Source organism: Balaenoptera musculus, chromosome 1, assembly GCF_009873245.2.
Source record: "Balaenoptera musculus isolate JJ_BM4_2016_0621 chromosome 1, mBalMus1.pri.v3, whole genome shotgun sequence".
NCBI classification, from domain to species: domain Eukaryota; kingdom Metazoa; phylum Chordata; class Mammalia; order Artiodactyla; family Balaenopteridae; genus Balaenoptera; species Balaenoptera musculus.
Window position 1 is genome coordinate 73,602,391 of NC_045785.1, and position 18,326 is coordinate 73,620,716.

The 18,326-nt window shown below is 38.1% G+C and overlaps 1 protein-coding gene across 3 annotated transcripts in view; it reads left to right on the top strand.

Annotated features, from left to right (window-relative positions):
* Positions 1-295: 295 nt before the first annotated feature.
* PRKACB (protein kinase cAMP-activated catalytic subunit beta) overlaps positions 296-18,326 on the top strand; it is a 148,830-nt gene continuing 130,799 nt past the window's right edge. Inside the window, exon 1 of one of the 3 annotated variants that reach the window (XM_036869146.1) lies at positions 296-611. In XM_036869146.1, the coding sequence (XP_036725041.1) occupies positions 566-611 (46 nt within the window). In that variant the 5' untranslated portion in view covers positions 296-565. The remainder of the gene's footprint in view (positions 612-18,326) is intronic. The other 2 variants (XM_036869115.1, XM_036869156.1) reach the window with 2 other exon arrangements.

Consider the following 18,326-nt stretch of genomic DNA (forward strand, 5'->3'; position numbering starts at 1 on the left):
GGACGCCAGGCTGAGAGACGACGGGTTCCTCAAAGCTAACGGTCCCCACGCCGCCTCCCAGATCTCGAGGATGGGCATCCGAGAGCAAGTCCGGGCCACCACGTCCCGGCTCGGTGGGCCGCTGAGGTGCCAGCCGGGGTTACCCGAGTCCGCTGCCCTCGGCTCGGCCCCCCTCAGCCCGCCGCCGTTGTACCCGGCCGGCACGTCACTTCCGGCGCGCGCGCCCGCTGGTGAAGAGGGACAGGGTCGGGGCCCCGGCGCGCGGCTGCCGGGGGGCGCGCAGGGGGGGCGGGGCGGGGGAAGGGGGAGTGTCTGCCCGTCGGAGCCGTCGCCGCCGCCACCGTTGCTGCCGCTGCTATCGCTGCTGCCGCCGGGGCTGAGGAGTTTGCTGAAGCCTTGGCCTCAGAACCGGCCCAGTCTTCCCGCCCGCGCTCCGGGCGCCAGCGCCGAGAGCACTGACCGCTCTGACCGGTGCAGAAGCAGGAGTTGCCTCAGCCTGTGGAGCGGCGGGGACGCCCCCGGCTCCCCTTCCCCTCCCTGACCCCTTCCTTTCATCGTCCCAGTCATGGGGAACGCGGCGACCGCCAAGAAAGGCAGCGAGGTGGAGAGCGGTGAGTCAAGGGCTGGGTCTGGGGGCCCGCCGGGCGGGCCGGAACGGGGCACCGAGCGCCCCTCCGGGTCGGAGCCCGGAGGCCGCTGACACGGTCCAGGCCTCGCAGCGGCCGCCGGGAGCCACTCGAGGGGACCCTGGGGACCCGCTGCCTTCCTCTTCCACCCCCTCCCCCCAGCTCCGGCGAGAGGGCTGAGCGCCGAGGGCCGGATGGAGAGGGCAAGGGAGGAGAGCGGTCCCCGCAATTCCGTCTTTCACTAGAGCGCGGGGCGGGGGCGGGGGGTCTCCTATGCTTAGATACTTCCCCAAATATGGTCCGGATAAAGAAGTCTCTTGGACCATCCCAGCCCTCGCTCCCTACCCCCCCAAAACGCGGGCCCCCTCTTTGGGAGCCACAGGTAGTGTTGTGAGCAGAGTTGGCTCTTTTCCCTCCATCACTTGGGTCCATCCCAATCTTATCATCAGGTGAGGGGCTGCGGGTCTGGTCCTCCGCAGGTGAGGTTAATCCTAAGTGGGCAACTACGTTTTAGAGAGCCTCCATCTCTTCAGATTAGGAGTGGAAAATATAATAAGAGTAAACAAAAACTTTTCCCACTAGAGAAAAAAAGCAAGGCAGGTTTGCCTTTTCTTGAGACATGAAAGAATTTGCTACAATGTCTGTAAAACTTAAAGGTCACTCTGAATTGAAGTGCTTCCAGAATATGGTGGATTTCTTCTGAGAGCTGAAAGTGCAGGCACTCTACACTTTACACCAAACAGTAAAGAGTCATGAATTTCTATATGGCTATATGGTTTTATTTATTTATTTATCTATCAATCAATCCGTCAGTCAATCTGGATGGTTTTTGCCTTTGCCAGGTTCAACTCAGATTTGATAATTCAGGATGAACAGAAAACAAATAGTATTCATTGTGTGACCGGGAGTAAATGACATCTCAGCACTTGAGGGAATGCCTGATGAATTTATTCTGGTTTGTGTAAATAGTATCTTTTAATGCTTCTATGTTTTTACTATGTTTTAGGTTAATTTCATAATTTAGCATGAAGGAAATAGCTTTTTTCGGTATCAGTAAAGCGGAATCGATTGGGAAAGATCTAGTCATTCATTTTGTTTAATGTGAATAGTTAGATCAGATTATGTGGTTTGTGTTTCACCAGTAAAGTTGTGGTGTTAATTTTCAGGAACTCCAGAAAAGTTTAATGTCTTTAATATGTGATACGGAGATTTTAAAAAGCCAATATAGAGGTAGAATTTTAGTGTTTTTTTTTTCTTTAATTGCACAAATGTAGTAACTAACTGTACAAAAAGTATTAAAAATGCGGAAAGTAAAGAATTACTTGTGCCTTTCATCATTTTCCTTTTTAATTTAAAGCTAAAGGTAAAACATGTGCTAATTGTATTACAAAGAGTGTGCTTGGTAATGGAATCATACCAGTGATTTTTATTAACAAGTGCTGGCCTGTACAGTGTTTATATTTTTAACAGTGATAGTAGACTCTTTTGTGATCTATATATTTCCATTTTTAAGTTACCAAACTAATTCTCCCCTAGACATATTAATTTGAAGCTTGTAGCTATGGGATAATCTTGGACTGTTTACAGGAAACGAAAGGAAACTTTAGATGTTTATCAAAATATCTTGAAATGATTCCTGTGAATAAATTCTTTCCTAAGCTTTAACTGTTAGTGATAGCCTAGTTCTTAAGTATGTTAGCCAGCTTTTTATATAAGTTTATTTATGGAAATTGAAGGTCATTATAGTAGTTTGAATAAATGTTGTGAAGTGATAAAAGAAAATAGCAAGCTATGTCTCATTGGGACAATCATTGCAAGTGTCACATGTTGATCAGTTTGTAATTTCATTTGGAGCAATGTTATCAGGTGCATGTTGCTGCTGTTCTATTGTGGTGAACAAAGAAATCTTATCAATATATCTTAAAACTTAATGAAAGAACAACTTTTACCATTATATACCTAACTGTTCTGTATAGTTTTTAAAAATTACTTTTGAAAATATATGCCTTTCGAAATTTGAATGTAGTTATTTAAACTTCAGCTGATACATAAAAGCATAAACTTATAGAAATATAAGTGATTCTAGAGATCAGCCTGTGTAATCATTCCATTTCAAAGCCAAAGTGCCTGAAAACTACCAATAGGAAAATGTTTGATTTGAAATGATGATAAAAATATCAGGCCAGTTAGGATTTGAGGTTTGGCCCATGCCTCATACAGGTGACTCTGGAGCTTAGTTCTAAAAATATTCCAGAAGAATGAAGCTGGGCATAAAAATATTTGAGAACGGTCTTAGTTAGCTTTGACCATCTGGTGCTTATGTTGTACTCTATTGAAATCTATCCCCCTACACTTAGAATAAAACATTTTCTGGGGTAAGACTTGAAAGCCGGGGAGATTTCATTTTCATCTCCACAGTTTCTGGAGATCACATTAAGTTGGGTACCTATTATTCTACTGTAGTGAACTAGGAAATTGTATTGATATGTCTTAAAACTTAATGAAAGAGCAACTGTTACTTTTACATACCTGTTCTGTGTATTTTTAAAAAATTACTCTAGTAAAAAATATGTGTCTCAAAATCTGACTGTAGTTATTTAAACTTCAGCTAATATGCAGAAGTATAAATTTTAGAAAAATAAGTGAGCATACAATTCTCTGAGAAATTTTAAACTTGTCATTCAAAATTGTTTTACTTATCCTGTCTCCCACTTTTTACTTTACTCACAGTCCCCAACATAAAAACAGATGCCACCTATTTTAGCCTAGGAGGGTTTTTTTTGTTTGTTTATTTCATTAAAAAACAAACAAACAAACATTAGATTTCCTCTACCCCCCACCACATGTTGCTTGGGGGCTTTATGTTACACTCTTAGCGCCAAGGTGTTGAGACCTATGCGTAAAGTGTTGGTAGAGATTTGGATGCAGATTCTCCCATGACTGCAAGTGGTAGAGCCACCTGTAAGCCAGTGTTCATATAATGATTTTTGAATGTCTTCCAGAGTCTCTCTGTCTTAAGAAATTTTGAAGGTGAATGGAAGTTAAAGAAAGTCACCAGTAGACTAGTTTCAACCAAAATGCAAGTTTCATAAAAACTAGCATTTTTTTAAAGGCTTACTATGTGCCAGGTTCTCTAAGTACTTTGCATGCATAATTTCACTTAATCTTTTCAACTGTATGATATAGTTTAGTTATTTCTCCATTTTATAGATGAGAAAAAGGAGGCTCAGAGAGCTTAAATGACTTGTCTAAGGTTGCACAGTTAGTAAGTCAAGGAGTAATGTTTGAACTTAGGCAGGTTAACCCCGGAACCTGAAATCCTAACCACTGTGCAAACAGCCTCTGCATCCAATGGAAAATCTGATTCTAAGATACACAGAATAGCTTTTACTTCATTTTAATCAGTTTATTATTATAGACAATTTTGGTGGTTTTCAATAGTGTCTTTATTTGGATATAGTAGATATCTTAAATGAAAGAGTTTATTTTTCCTTGTACTGTCTTCTAGATTCAATTTCTGTAAATTGAGGATGAAGGATTAAATTACCTTGAAAGTCTTTTCAGATTCAATATGGTATAATTTCAAATTAAGCCATAGAAAATTAATTTTGTATACTTAAAGCCTTCATTAATATTTGTGTTTAATTCTTTTTTTCTCATTTGTAAATGTATACTTTCCCTTTCTGTGAAATAGCCAATTGAAAAGTTACTTTTGAACTTATATTGCCATTTTAAAAGTATTTGGAAATTTGCATTTTACCATGGTTTACAATAGCACTACCCAATCAAACTTGCTGCTGTGATGGAAATGTTTCTATCTGTATTGTTTCATGTGGTAGCCACTAGCTACATGCAGCTATTGAGCACTTGAAATGTAACCTGGGCAACTGAGAAACTGAATTTTTAACCTACATGTGGCAGTTAGTGTTTGGTATATTGGACACCACACGTTTAGAGCATAGCTGTCTTTACATGTAATCAAAATGCCAACCCATCTTTCCATCATCTTGGTAATTTGTGGATCCTCACAAGTTTGTATAGATGAACAAAATGCTGTATTTGTCTTTTCTCATATTAGAAATTAACTTATTTCTTCAGTATTTCCTCTGAATAAGCATTTATAAACCTAGTGAACAGGTTATTATAGCTTAGTAATTTGTGTATAATCTGTAAAGTTAGGTACAAAGTTAATTTCCTTATTGGACTCTACTACAATTAGAATTTATTAGTTTTTAATACTGAATCCCAGTGAATACATTTTTATTGAAAATTTTTATAGATTTAAATGTTGATTAGGAACAAGTTAAGTGATCTCATATCTTTAAACTTTTCAATTATTTTTTTTTTAAAAGAAAATCAGCAACAGATATTTATTCTATTTTAATAGACTGACAGAAGAATTTTGGAGTAGTCTTCCTTAGGTTAAAAAATAAAGAAAAAAAAGTCAAAATAAACAGCCACACTATTTGGATGATAAATACATATTATCTCATACAGTTCCATGATTCTGTGATTCATTTTGTGCAGATCATCTACTGTGTAAAATTACCCTCCTGTTCAGGAACCATTTTTCCCATTCTCCTGGTCAGTGTCCTCTACTTAGGATATAAACAGATTGTTGCTTTTTATTGCCAGCAGCAGGATAATTAGAGGCATGAAAGCCAGTTTAGAAAAGTAAGCCATGGCTGAGTGGCAGAAGCAGCAGATGAAAAGATACTAGGTAAGCCAGCATAGCTATTAAGATTCTTTCAGATAGTAAGGAGTTGACCATAAGTCATTTTGATATTCCATTAAATTAATAAAATAAATAATTAGTTTAATTTATAAAATTGTCTATATATCTATGTGATAATAAATGTTAGTAGACATATGTGTCCACGTTTCCTCAAGGGAATAAATCTTAGGTTTTTAACAGAAAAAACTATGTTAAATAGGAAAATGTGGAACTTATAGGAGGTAAATATACCTAGGTCAGTACCATATTATTTTGAGTATTTTATCTTAATTTAAAAAATATTCCTCAAGAGTCCCTGTATTGTTCTTTTCTTTGTTCATTTGTTCATTCATTCATTCTACATATTGAGTTCCTAATATGTGACAGACTTTATGCAAGTCTATGGGAATAAAGGTTGAATAGGATACAGTATCTGCTCCAGAGTACCTGTGTTTCAGAAGGGGGGGACAGACATGTCAACAACTTAATGAAAAACAACAACAACAAAAAACTGTTACAAATGCTTTTGTAAAAGTTCACTGGGGGAACCAATAGAAAGTATGGTCATTTCCACAGAGGTGGGGGGAGGTGAAGTTCAAAAAAGACTGCAAAGAGGAGGTGAGCCCTGAGTTGAACATTGAAAATCGTAAATGTTCAACAGCAGGATCACAGGAGGAAGTATGTTCTGAGTAGAGAGAGCACACAGAGTGAGTAAAGATACAGAGGAGTGAAACAGCATGACATATTCAGGGAAGAAAGTAAGTTGTCCATTATGACTAAATGATAGAGGATGGGGTTCGTGGTAGGGAAGAGGGGAGATTGTACAATGAAAGATGAGACTGAAGAAATGGACAGAGACCATGAAAAGAGTTTGAATTTTATCCCATGGACATTAGGGAGCTACTGTGAAATAAGAGAAAGATATGATAAAATTTGGGTTTTAGAGAGATTACTTTGGTGGTAATGTGAAGATGTCACCATGGAACAAGTGAAGTGTTTGGAGGCAGGAAGATCAATTAGAAGACTCCCTCTCTCAAGTGAGGGACTTTGAGGGTCTGAATCAAGGTGGTAGAGGTAGGGATACAGGAATGATCTGAAATGTGAGAAATTTGGAAACTAAAAATAAGCAGACTGTACTGTACTGATTGCATGTTGGGAATGAAGAAAAGGAGGAATTGGGAATAACTCCCAAGTGTTTAGCTTCTCTGTCTTGGTGGCTGGGTTGTTATGCCAGTAATGGAGTTAGGAAATGGATATAAGGGGAGGAACAGATTTGGGGGTGCATATTGAACTCAGGGTGCTTATGGCATTTCTGAAAAATGATTTCTGATTGGTTGTTTTATGTGTGGCTTGTCTATAATTCTCCCAGCTGTGGGGGAAAGAATGACCTTGGATGGTCAAAGGATCTTTTCCAAATTTCACCCTCATTTTGCTCCCCTTTTAAAGCCAGCTGTTTAGAAGCTATAAAACTATATATGACATCTGACATGACTTCTATAAATTAAGAACTATAGCCACTAAAAGTTTAGCTTCTTTGTTTTGAAAAAAGTAAAAGCCAAAGCACTGATGAGAACAGCATAACTTTTAAAGAAACAAAATAATTTAAAGTCAGATAAAATGTTACTTTTATGATTAAAGTAAGCATCCTATAAGCTGTTGAGTTTTGTAGAGTCATGTGGAATAGTGGAAAAAACATGTAAAATATAGTACCAACATATATTGTACTAAGTAAATATCAATATTCTTTCCTTAGCGTTCTTTAAAATTGATATTAAAAAGTTAAAGTGTGACTTAATAGTAAGAATATGAACTTAGAATAAGAAAAATCTAAATTCTGTTTTCTAATTCTTTCCATTAGTTTGCTTTAGACAAGTGTTTTAATACCTCCAAGCTGTACTATAAAATTGAGAAGGATGAATTTGATAAAGAGGCTGTGGCCTTTTCCAGCTTTATAATTCAATGATTCTCATATATTTATTAAAAGAAAGAAGGTATATTTAAAAAGTAGCAAGACGGGAATAAATTATAGAAGAGTCTTACAGAATTATGTGTGTAGAGAAATGGCAAATGATCCTCAGTGTGAGCAAATACAAGGTAATTTATTTAGGGGAACTTTTTGATCTGTACTTAAAGAACGATAGCCTCTGAGTTTTGGCCTAAGAAACAAATTTTGGAATCACTGTATTGATCTTTGAAGATATTTTCATGTTCTGCTGTAGGTAAAGGGACCATTTAAATGTTGGTCATCAAGGGAGTGTATTAGAAACAAAACATAAAACAGTCTACTCTTAGTGTAAAATCCTTAACATATTATGTGTAGTTATGATGTTTTGTTTATAGCAGAACTGGAGAAAGTTAAGATCAGGGCAGCTAATAGGAGTAAGAGAATTGAAGGTCTGTTGTATGAGGATAAACTTAAAACAAAAAAACAAAACCCAGAACTCTTCATTCTAGAAAGATTAGGGCTACACGATTGAAGTGTATAAACCAAATAGTATAGACAGAGAAAATCTGGGATTGTTCACCTAAATTTAAAATACTACAACTCATGGGCTATTCCTCAAAACTTATAAAAGCTAGTTGTAGAGCAAATAAAAGGAAGTACAGTGAAACCTTCGTAAACTTGGCTTAGAGAATAAATATATTTAACTGATTAGTTTAAAGGTAAAAACATTTGTGCTTACAAATTCAGCTAGTATTTTTATCAACTTAAAAACTGCTGGAAAGTGTTGATGCTTTTTTACTCTTTTTATAGGTTTTGTAACCCTTTCAGCCCCTTACAGCTTCAAAAAGACTCATCAGTATTAGTAGACCTCTTTCTTGCTAATATTGAGGTTTACTACCATAATGCAAATACCAAATTATTTCCCCTGATATGGAGGTATAGCTTAAAAGTTGCTTAAATAGATATAGAGATATAACTTAACTTGCTTAAATAAAGATGGAGGTATAGCTTAAATTTTTATATTTCAATCCATTATAATTCATCTATTCATTTTTTTTAATTTCTGGGGGGGGCGTGTAGGAGATACAGAGTTGTCTTCACGTAGCTCATAGTCTAGTGGAAGCTTTAGATAAGTAAATGCATAATCATGAGAATTTTGTAGGAAGTATATTATAGAGTATTTCCTGTAGTAACAATTTGGTTTTTCACTTTTTGGTTATAATGTAAGTTAGATTCAGTAATGTTCTGTATCTATGTGGATAATTTTCTGAATCAAATTTGGGACTACTTGGGACTTCCCCGGTGGTCCAGTGGTTAAGACTCTGCGCTTCCACTGCAGGGAGCACGGGTTTGATCCCTGGTCAGGGAACTAAGATCCCACATACTGCGTGGCGTGGCCAGAAAAAAAAAAAGGGACTCGTTTAAAGAGAGAAATGAACTAATTGACAGTTCACAATGAAGGATAATTCAGTAGCACATTTGACATTAGGGCTGCCTTATAAAATCCAATGTAAATGCCATATCTTTAGCTGATTTGCTGTTACAGGTATAAAGTCCCAGGCTTTATGGCTGTGGTTTAAGGTTGTATTCTCTGTTGCCTACTATTCATATAATGCTAACTTTTCAATGACTTCTGAAATTTTTGTTTTCTAGTAAAACAACTGTTGAATCTAAACCTATGAGTCCTTGGCAAATCTGTATTCTCCATCTGGACTTTGACTCAGAAAATTAAAGATACTGTCTTGAGATCTCATTATTTTAAGGTTCTACTTAATGAGTATTCAGTTTCCACTTATTCAAGTAGAAGACCATATAGCATCAGCACACCGTTGTGGTATGTGAGCCACAAAATTGAAAGAAAGTGTTTATACAGATATTACTTAGCTTCTTTTCTAAGAGCCGGTTCTGCTAATTTAGCTCCTCCAATCCTAGCTCAGCTAGGATCCTGTCCTAGCTCAGCTCCCTAGATGTATAGAAGCCATGAAAGGTTAAACTGGGGAAGAATATGAATCCCTCTTTAGGCTGTAGTCTTGAGGTTACTAAATAAGCTATAGTTCAACTGATAGAATGACGCAGAGACAGAATAGTCATTTGTTTGTCATTCATTCAATCCTTTAGTTATTCTCAATCAGTACTTAGTAAGTGCCTACCTTGTACCAGGCATTGTGCTAGTCCATAAATGCAAATATGAGAATAAATGTAAGACTTAGTTCCTATCCTTAAGCTGGGAGACAGATACATTCAGATATTTATGATAAAAATGTACAATGATACACAGGTGCCTGAGATTGATACTAGGGTGAAAATACAACATAGGAGTTTATATGGGAATAAGTATAGAATTTCTGAGATCATCTTGGGAAATAGACTGTAACTGACTGAAATAGAAATTGGTTTTGAGTCCATTTTGGAGATGTTACATCTGTAACTCTAGCACTTATACTAACATTGATTTCTCAGCTGTTTCTCCTACTACACATTGTGATATGTAAGGGCAGAGACAATATCTACCTTGTTTAGGTAGATATCCCCCAAACACAGTTCCCAGCTCATAGTGGAAGCTGAAACTATGGATAATTAAATGGATAAAAAAACTCAAGCTTCTTTTAGAAATGTTTACCCTCCCCCCTCCCCAGTTAGCAGGTACTTTCTCTGTAATATATTGACTGTTTGGGCCTAGTAGTTGATTTATTTGATAAGAGGGTACCTCTTTCCCTCTCTTCTTATTAGCACATAGTAGTTTATTCGACATTTGTATGTCAAAATTATATCACTTTTAATTGGTAGGGAGAGATTGGTCTCAGGCTTCAGTTAGGAAGACATTAGGTTAGGAAAAACTGTTATGCTCCCAACCTCTTAAAAAAAACCCTCCTCATTTGAGGCCTGAATGTTTGTGTATCCCCCAGATTCATATGTTCAATCCTGACTCCCAAGTTGATGATATTTGAAGGTGGGATCTTTGGGAGGTGGTTATGTCATGAGGGCAGAGCCTCATGAATGGGATTATAAAAAAGGCTGAGAGAGCTCCCTTGCCCGCTCTGCTGTGAGGTTAACGGTGAGAATACGGCTGCCAATGAGGAAGTGGGCTGGTACCAGACACCAAATCTGCCGGCACCAGATCTTGAATTTCCAGCCTTCAAAACTATGAGAAATAAATTTCTTTTATTTATAGGCCACCCAGTCTATGGTATTTTGTTATAGCAGCCCAAACAGACCAAGACAAGACCTATACCATTCAGCTGTATCACCATGTTCCTCGTCTATGTTGCTGTCATTTACCAATCGCTGGCTCACTTACTTTCATTCATCAAAAACTTTGGGTCACAAAGTTTCTCTATACTGTAAGCCCTGTATTCATCCTTGATGGCTTTAACTTCTACGTGATGACTCATCCATTACCATTGCATCTCAATTCCCTGACCACATTATCCTTATCCCCTTCTCTTCACTTCAGTTCAGATAGCCAGTCTCACCAGCAACCTTGTCATACTCATTAACTGCACAAGAATCACTATTGTAGGCATGTCATTCTCTGATTACAATGTCCTCTCCTTATTGTTTGCTTTTTAAATATTCCCATTATGATCATTCTTCATTAGAACCTCTTGCTTCTTCATTTTTTCTTAACCAGTTTAGATTACGTGGTCCCTGAAATCCTTTGCACTTTTCTCTTTTTATCACATTCTTCCTTACAGAAGTCCAGTTGATAAACTTAACTTCCGCTTTCTTAGTGCTTTCAGCCAGGAGCTAAGCACTGCTGGAGAAAGCCACATGGAAGGGGCACTATAAATTCAACCTCAAATGGGCTGTCAACATGACTTGACAGTTGTACCGCATTTCTCTGATTAACTCTGTTTCCCATTCATTACGATTTCTATTTCATTCTCTTCTTTACACTTATGAAATCCCCATTATGTCTCTCATTCTAAGCAATGATCTTGCCTCGTATTTCACAAAGAAAATAAAAGGTATCAGACAAGAACCCCTTCAACTTCTTATATCAAACATCCAGATATCCTATATTTTAACTTTATCTTGTTATTCTGTTATAATAGAGGAGTTGTCTATTCCATTTATCTATTGTTAAATCACATCTCTCATTTAGTGGCTTAAAGCAATGACAACATTTATTTTGCTTAGGAAAGGGCACTTTGGGCGGAGTTCTACAAGGACATCTCATCTCTGTTTGACAACAACTAGCTCAGCTCAAAGGTTGGGGCCTAGAATCGCTTAAAGACTTGCTCATTCACATGTCTCCTTGTTGTGCTGGCTGTAGGTGGTTGGAACCTTAGCTGGGATTTTCAGCTGGAATATCTACAGGTGGCCTTTAAATGTGGCTTGGGCTTTCTTATAACATGGTGGTTGAGTTCCAAGGGAGAGGGAGAAGAGCCAGGTGGAAGCTGTATCCCCTTTTATGACCTAGCCTTAGAAGTCAAGCAATGTCACTTCTTCTGCATTCTGTTCATTAGAAGTGAGTCACTGAGATGAGTCCATATTTGAAGAAGGTGTATTAGATTCCACCCTTTGATGGAAGGATTTCAAAGAATTTTTGACATATTTTAAAAACCCACCACATCACACATCTTTCTCTGCAAGGCCAATCCCTCTACCATTACTCTGGATCCCATCCTCTCTTGCTTTCCCAGGAACCTTATGCAATTGTGTATTCTTTTTTTATATTCAACCTGTCTTCTCATTTGTTTTAACAATGTGCACCCCTTTTTCTTTAACTGTCTGTTTTGCTTTTTGACTACATTTTCTTCCCTTTTTCATCTCTCACCTACTAAAGTAAACTAGCCTATGACTTACTGTACACGTGGCCATTTCAGTTGCCTTCGGTGGCTAAGCAGGTAATTAAAATCTGTGTTGGATAAAACCTGAAGCCAGGATTAAAAAAAAAAAAGAAAGTGTTCTTTTTTTCCTCTTCTTGCTGTATTATAGCTACTTACAGTCATGACGCAGAGAATGTAACCTACACTTAATGCAGTTCAGCTTTTAGAATACAACACGTTTGAAAACTTGGTCTGCCTGTAAGTAAATCAGTATGTAACAACATAAAAACAAAAAAGTCTTAAAATGAGAGAGGGGCAAATGGCTAAAAGTGTGTGCAAGGAGGTGATCATAATGCTTGGCCTTGGGATTTATGCTTTTAAGGAGAAAAAAGGATATAAGGATATGAAGTAGAGTGAAATGAATTGGAGACCTTGATAAGGTCTGAAGATTGTTGGAGTTGAGATATTAAAGTGAGTGAGCTAAAAAGATAGATAGATGGTTGTCAGAGAGAGGATAGAATGAAATGGGTCTAGGGTATAATCTTTCAAGTAATTGTCTAAGATAAGGTAGGGTGGAAATGTATATATTAAGTGAATATAGTTACTAAACTAGAAAGGTTGGAGTATATACATACTAAATAAACATGTATATTAAATGAACTACAATAGCCTAGTTTTATTTGTAGTGTTAAATATAAGAAATATACTCATATGTACAATGCCTGTTTAAAAATTCTATTAAAAATCTTAGCAGGGGCTTCCCTGGTGGCACAGTGGTTAAGAATCCGCCTACCAATGCAGGGGACATGGGTTCGAGCCCTGGTCTGGGAAGATCCCACATGCCGCGGAGCAACTAAGTCTGTGTGCCACAACTACTCAGCCTGCGCCCTAGAGCTTGCGTGCCACAACTACTGAGCCCATGTGCCACAACTACTGAAGCATGTAGGCCTAGAGCCTGTACTCCACAAGAGAAGCCACTGAAATGAGAAGCCCGCGCACTGCAACAAAGAGTAGCCCCCGCTCGCCGCAACCAGAGAAAGCCCACACACAGCAACGAAGACCCAATGCAGCCAAAAATAAATAAATAAATAAATAAAAAATATTTAAAAAAATAAAAATCTTAGAAAAGTACTTAAAAATTAGATTTTAACAATATAATTTTCAGATAAAAAGACAATATATTAAATGTATTTTAGTGGCATGAGTTTTCAATTAATAGTGTATAGCCAAAGACCAAGTGCGATCATGTTGGTTTATATATTCTGTAGATTAAAATATACTTCAGTTTAAATATGTATCTCTTCTTGAATTTAAAAATATTCATACTTGCATAGTTAAATGGGAATGCATTCTTATTCTCTGTGGAACTATAGCTTTTATTAACAGCTGATTTAAATTTATCTAATTGAGAAAGGAATTGAATTATTCCCCTCCCCCTTTTTAAAAATCAATTAACTGAAAAGCCTTTGAGAATTTAGAAGCTAGCTACTTAGGTGATCAGAGGTTACTTGCCTGGGCACTTAATATCATTAACCTGGTGTCTGGATCACACTGAGATCTAGAAAGTAATAAAAGTGTTCTCAAAGAAATAATAATAGATGTTACAGCGTATTTATATTAGTTCACACAGGTACTTTCAAAATCTTTCCTAATCTGCAAATGGAGATAGTGCTGAGTTGTGAGATTTAGAAATTGTATATGATGTATACATTTCTCTTCGCACCTAGAAGATGGTCAATAAATAGCGGCTATAGTTTTTAAGGGAAATCCTTAATCACTGTGTGTATAGACTGGGCACATTTTTTAACAAGTTGTCTGAATTGCAAGTTAATGGACAACTAGAAACAGCAAATTAATCTACTGGAGTAATGTTAGATTATAAGGAGCTGACATATTCATAACCTCAGGATCATCAAGAATAAAAAGACATAAAAATTCAGTGGGAAATTTTAGCGTTATCCACCAAAACTTTAAAAATTGCATAAAGCAGCTTATATCATTTATTTCTCACCATAACCCTATTAGTAAATACTATTATTATCATCACTTTTTTTTAGTAAGAAAATTAAGGCTTAGAGAAGTTTAACAAGGTCACACAGTTAAATGGCAGAGCCGTGTGCAATGCAAACTTCGTCAGTTTGTTCTAGGCCTTCTACTCATAATCACTAGTTATTCTGCTCTCCTAACATGGTAATGATAATTTTCTTTTAAAAATTGTACATTTGAAACTCTCCTAGAATCCAAAAGCCCTTAGAAGATCTGTCTACCTACCATATCACCTTTTTAGACTATTACTTAGCTTTTCCTATGTGCCGGGTACTGTTGTTGGTGCTATATGTATAATAACCCACTTAATCTTCACAACCCTTTGACATAGGAACTATGATTGCTCTTATTTTATACAAGAGGAAATTTAGGCACAAAGAGGCTAAGTAATTTGTCCAAAGCCACATGGTTAGTAAGTAGTCAGGCTGGGATTTGAACCCAGGCAGTGTGACTCTAGAGTCTGTGTTCTTAACCACCATGCCATATTGGCTGCTTTTCTAAAAATCTGTAAATGTTTTACTTTATTTACTTATCTCTTGCATAATAATCTTACCAGTGGTAGAAAACTCAGTACTCTATCAGCCAGGGTTACACCAGACAAATAGAATCGATAGGCTATATATTAAGAGATATATTGCAAGGAATTGACTTATTGATTATGGGGGCTGGCTAGGTAAGTCCAAAATCCATGGGGCAGGCTGTCAGGAAGGGCATGCTGGAACTCTCAGGCACAGGCTGATGCTGAAGTCCACAGGCTGACTTCAGGGAAGCTTCAGTTCTGCTCTTCAAGGCCTTTCAGTTGATCGAATCAGACCCACCCAGATTATCCAGGATAATCTTTACTTGAAATGACCTGATTATGGACTTTTCATCACATCTACCAAATACCTTCACAGCAACACCTAGATTAGTGTTTGATTGAATAACTGGAGACTATACCCTAGCCAAGTTTACACATAAAACTGATCATCACAGACATTGTTTTTTTTCTTTTTTAACCCTGGGGTGGAGGGTGGGGGGAGCTTTTCATTTTCCTAAGCCAGAAATGGAACTTTCTATTTTCTCTTCAACCTTCATTTATTTATTAATCACTCTGGTACCTCCTCAACACCATCCACCCCCCCATCGCCATTACCACAGCCAAAAAAGATTTCAAATGTTTTGCGATAGAAGGCATATACATAAATCATATTATCTTTAAAGTAAAATTTTAAAAATAAACAGGAGCCTCAAAATAAAGTAGATTAAGATTGAACCAGAAAACTGATGGTGAGACTAGTTATTATATTTGAGCATAAAATTTAGCACTTTCTACATGGCAAGGGAGTTATACAGTATAGAACCTCTTCCAAATTCACTGAAATTCTAACAAATTTAGCATTGAATTCTAACAGGAATTTAATCTATCTCAATATAAGGAGCATTGGCCTACATAATTCACAAGATAACTGTTGTTTAATAAAAGAGAACTCTTTAGATTCCTAGGTGCAAGAAGGAGGGTTTCAGAAAGCTGCCTGCAGTTATTATTTTTTGGCAATTTTTATTTGTATCTTGACCATTTTATCTTCTTTTGATAAGTACAATTTAAAATGCCGTAAGATCCTTTACTAAGAAGAGGATTTAAAGTGCTGCATCATAGACTTTCTAAAAAGGCTTATAAGAATCTTAAGTGTGTGTCTTACAGACCCTCTCAATTAGACAGTTGGGGTTTCTAGAAATGAGGACTTTGTCCTGTAACACAGCAGTCCCCAACCTTTTTTGGCACCAGGGACCGGTTTCATGGAAGACAGTTTTTCCACAGACGGAGCAGTGGGGGGAGGTTGGGGGGGGATGGTTCAGGCGGTAATGTGAGCGATGGGGAGCAGTAGATGAAGCTTCGCTTGCTCGCCCGCTGCTTGCCTCCTGCTGTGCATCCCGGTTCCTAATAGGCCTTGGATTGGTACTGGTCCGCAGCCCGGGGGTTGGGAACCCCTGCTACAGCAGCCTTACATGAGGCCCAAAGTAGAGAATGGCCTTTCAGAGAGAAATGTGAACGTGGCTTTTGTCTATTGGAGTTGATTATAATATGATAACATGAAACCCAGGGTTTTAAAAGGAACTGTATCACTTAGATTGAAAGGGGCAGAGAATTCATAATGAAAAGAAGCCTCTGGGCCCTCAACCTCCTGTGGAAAGGAAGCAGGCTGAGAAGCTACTCAGCTCTAAACATAGGCCATTTGTTATGGAAAATGAAGGATGACTCAGAGGATGCAGCCAAGAAGCCAGAGAGTAGAGCTAAGAGACATGGAGAACCACTCCCAGGACTAGTCAAGGAACTGGTGACTTGTGCCCAACTGGATTTCAGACTTGCTATTGACTAATGACTGTTATGTACCTCTTGTTTTCCCCCTTTTTGAATGGTAGTGTCCATTGCAATTTTCCTGTTCCTTGCCTCACCATTGTATATTGGGTTTGTATTGGGCCGATAACTTGCATCTTCACAGATCGTCAAATTAGAAGAATCATACCTGAGGAGCTGCAGACAAGAAACTGGATTTGAGGAGCCTCCTCTCCATCTGCACCTGATTTAGACTAGGTCCTGGACTCTGAGCTGATGTTGTAATGGGACTCTGGGGGGGCCTTGGGAGGGGTTAAGTGTATTTTGAAAATGGAGAAGTGTAAATAATTTGTGGCCAGAGGATACTGTGACAGGGTAACGATGGCTGCAAATTTTTAACCACCCTTTCCATCCAGAGGCATAGTTGATTTCTTCACTCCCTTTAATCTGGGCTAGACATATGATTGTTTAAGCAATAAAATATGGTGGATGTGATGCTGGGTCAATTCCAGGCTTTATGCCTTTGAGAAGTCTAATAGCCTGTGCTCTTATAGAAACCAGCTACTATGTAAGAAGTCTGACTATTTTGAGACCGGCATGCCCAACTAGCCACTTGGAAAGAGAAAGAAAAGTGACAGTGAGAGAGAGAAAGAGAGAGAGAGGGGGAGACAGAAACAGAGGGACAGAGGGAGTTAGAGATAGGCCATATGGAGTAGCACCTAGGCACTAGACAAGTGAGTGACGCTTTCTTAGCCCTTTCAGTCAGCCCAGCCTTCAACTGAAGCCAGATGAGTGAGTGACTCAGCCAGCAGTGAGAAGTGAGACGGCAGATGTATGACTTCAGCTGGGCTGTTCCAGCTATCCTCCAGCTGTTTGAGTCACCCAGCTAAGACCCCAGACCTTGTGGAACAGAGATAAGCAGTTCCTACTGTACCTTGACCAAATTCTTGAACCACAGAATTGTGAGAAAAATATGCTCACAATTAACACTAAGTTTTGGTGTTTGTTACATAGTGATAGACAACTGAAACACATACGAAGGAACTGAAATACAGAAAAGTTCTATCACCTGCCCAAGTTCAATCACATTTTAAACTGCCTATGTCCCTGTTCTTTCCAGAGGATCCTCTGGAACCTCTTTTCCATTATTAGCAAACCTGTCCTCACCTACAGGTTTTCCACGTAATGCACATTTTTTCCCCTACTACCTCGCATTAATAGTTGGACAGTTATGGTTAGCATACCTCCTTGATTTAATTCTAGAGTAATGATAGAATCTGAGATACAGCTGGGTACTATTCCTTAGTTTAAAATATCTCAAGTGGGATCTTCTCCTCTGAGTGTTTCATAAAAGAAATTCCTCACGCAAAAGCATTTAGTTATTAGCAAAGTACAACTGACTGAAAATTTCTTAAAGGAAATTCAGGATCATTTATGTAATATACCAAAAGGTAAACAATTTAGTACTCATGAGACATTAAAGTTTTTCTCAAATGTCCTTCTGATTGTACTCTTGATTAGAGGTCTTCTTTCTTGACCATTCACTAGAACAGAATGCTACCCTGGTCACTTCTCCCTTCTGGATATTTTTCTCTGGAACATCTAATTCTTTCCCACCACCTCAGTATTCAGAGAAACTTCTCGCTTTCACAGAAAACCCAGGCACTGACACTTGCTTCTTTTTAAACCTGGAGTGAGTTTATTCAACCATTTCTTTCAACAAATGAATTTTCATAATAACAGTTAGGGGAAATTTTCTACTCACCATTACTTATATATAATAAAAAGAAAAGAAAAATCTCAACCAGAATCCCACCATTCACAGATAACCAGTTAGCATTTTTTTCTTCAATATATCCTTTTTAAAAATATATGGGTTAGTTTTAACAAAAATGGGATTATAATG